Source organism: Chondrus crispus, genomic scaffold, assembly GCF_000350225.1.
Source record: "Chondrus crispus Stackhouse genomic scaffold, scaffold_26, whole genome shotgun sequence".
In the NCBI taxonomy this organism is placed as follows: Eukaryota; Rhodophyta; class Florideophyceae; order Gigartinales; family Gigartinaceae; genus Chondrus; species Chondrus crispus.
Window position 1 is genome coordinate 519,817 of NW_005179159.1, and position 1,187 is coordinate 521,003.

A 1,187-nucleotide genomic window follows, 5' to 3' on the forward strand; every position below is an offset into this window, starting at 1 on the left:
CCCGCCCGTTCGCCGGGAAATGGCACCGAGGCGCCGGGGGGGCGCGGCCCGCCCAGGGGGAGCACACTTAAAAACCGGCCCCCCCCCACCTGTACCCCCCCCCTGTACCCTGCCTTTACCCACCCACCCCCGTTGACACAGCACAGACATCGCGCTTGACACCCCCGCCCGGACGCCGCGCCTTCCTCACGCGTCGTCTCTTCCCTCTCTCACACACACTCTCTCACTCTCTCTTTCTCGCTCCCTCTGCCCCCCGCATCCCTACAAGTATGACGCCCGCTTTCACGCTCCCCCCGGGCGCCGGCGCGCCCGCGCGCGGCGGGCGGCGCGGCGTGTGCCAGCGGCGCACGGCGGCAATCTCGATGGTGTCGGTGTCGCGGCCGTCGCGCGGTCCGCGCGTGCCGTTCGAGCGGATCGTGCCAGACGAGGCCGTGGCGGGCGAGGCGGCGGCGGCGGCGGCGGCGGTGCCCGCGGCGCCCGCGGGGGCGGAGGTTGCCGAGGTGGCGGCGGTGGGGGCGACGGTGTGCGAGTTCATGAACAGGGAACACCTGCGCGACCTGGCGCAGTACGTGGTGCGGTTCGGCAAGCGGTTCGACGACCTGTCGCAGCTGTCGGCCGTGAGCATGACCAGCGTGGACGCCGTGGGCTTCACGGCCGACGTGGTCTCGTGCGACGAGAGCCACTGCGTGTGCGTGCAGGAGCGCCTCGATTGGCCGCTCGGCCTCTGCCATAACGCCGGCGACATCATCTCGGCCCTCAAGTACCTCAGCGCGGCCTGCGGCCTGCCCGCCGACTTTTAGGCGGGGGGGGGGTTTAGGCGCACGTGGCGGTTGGAGATGACGCGTTGTATTGTACGCTACGTTAGGTAGTCGGTGTAAAGTGGCCCAGTAGTGTGGTTCCTGTGTGTTACTCTCCGGGGGGTCTCCGGACGCCCCACGTGCACGCGTGTGACCAGCGTCGGCGGGCAGCTGTCGACGGTGTGCCATTTGCGGGCCATTGCAAGCTGTTTCCATTGCCGCCCACGTTCCCTCACCAATGCACGTTGATCAGCTGTTGCTGTTCAGTGAAATTTCAATCCGCCTTGTTTCGTTTCGTTCCAAACAGCTTCAATTCGCGTCCCTCTGATTCCAACGGCCTTCTTTCATGGTACCCTTGCCCCCTTGCCGTAAACGGCCCCGTTTCAATTC

General features: G+C 67.4%; 1 protein-coding gene across 1 annotated transcript; it reads right to left on the bottom strand.

Annotated features, from left to right (window-relative positions):
- Positions 1-209: 209 nt before the first annotated feature.
- On the bottom strand, positions 210-1,013 carry CHC_T00004998001 (hypothetical protein). Its single transcript, XM_005716772.1, has one exon. The coding sequence runs from the start codon at positions 1,011-1,013 to the stop codon at positions 210-212; it is 804 nt and encodes a 267-aa protein (XP_005716829.1).
- Positions 1,014-1,187: the final 174 nt, after the last annotated feature.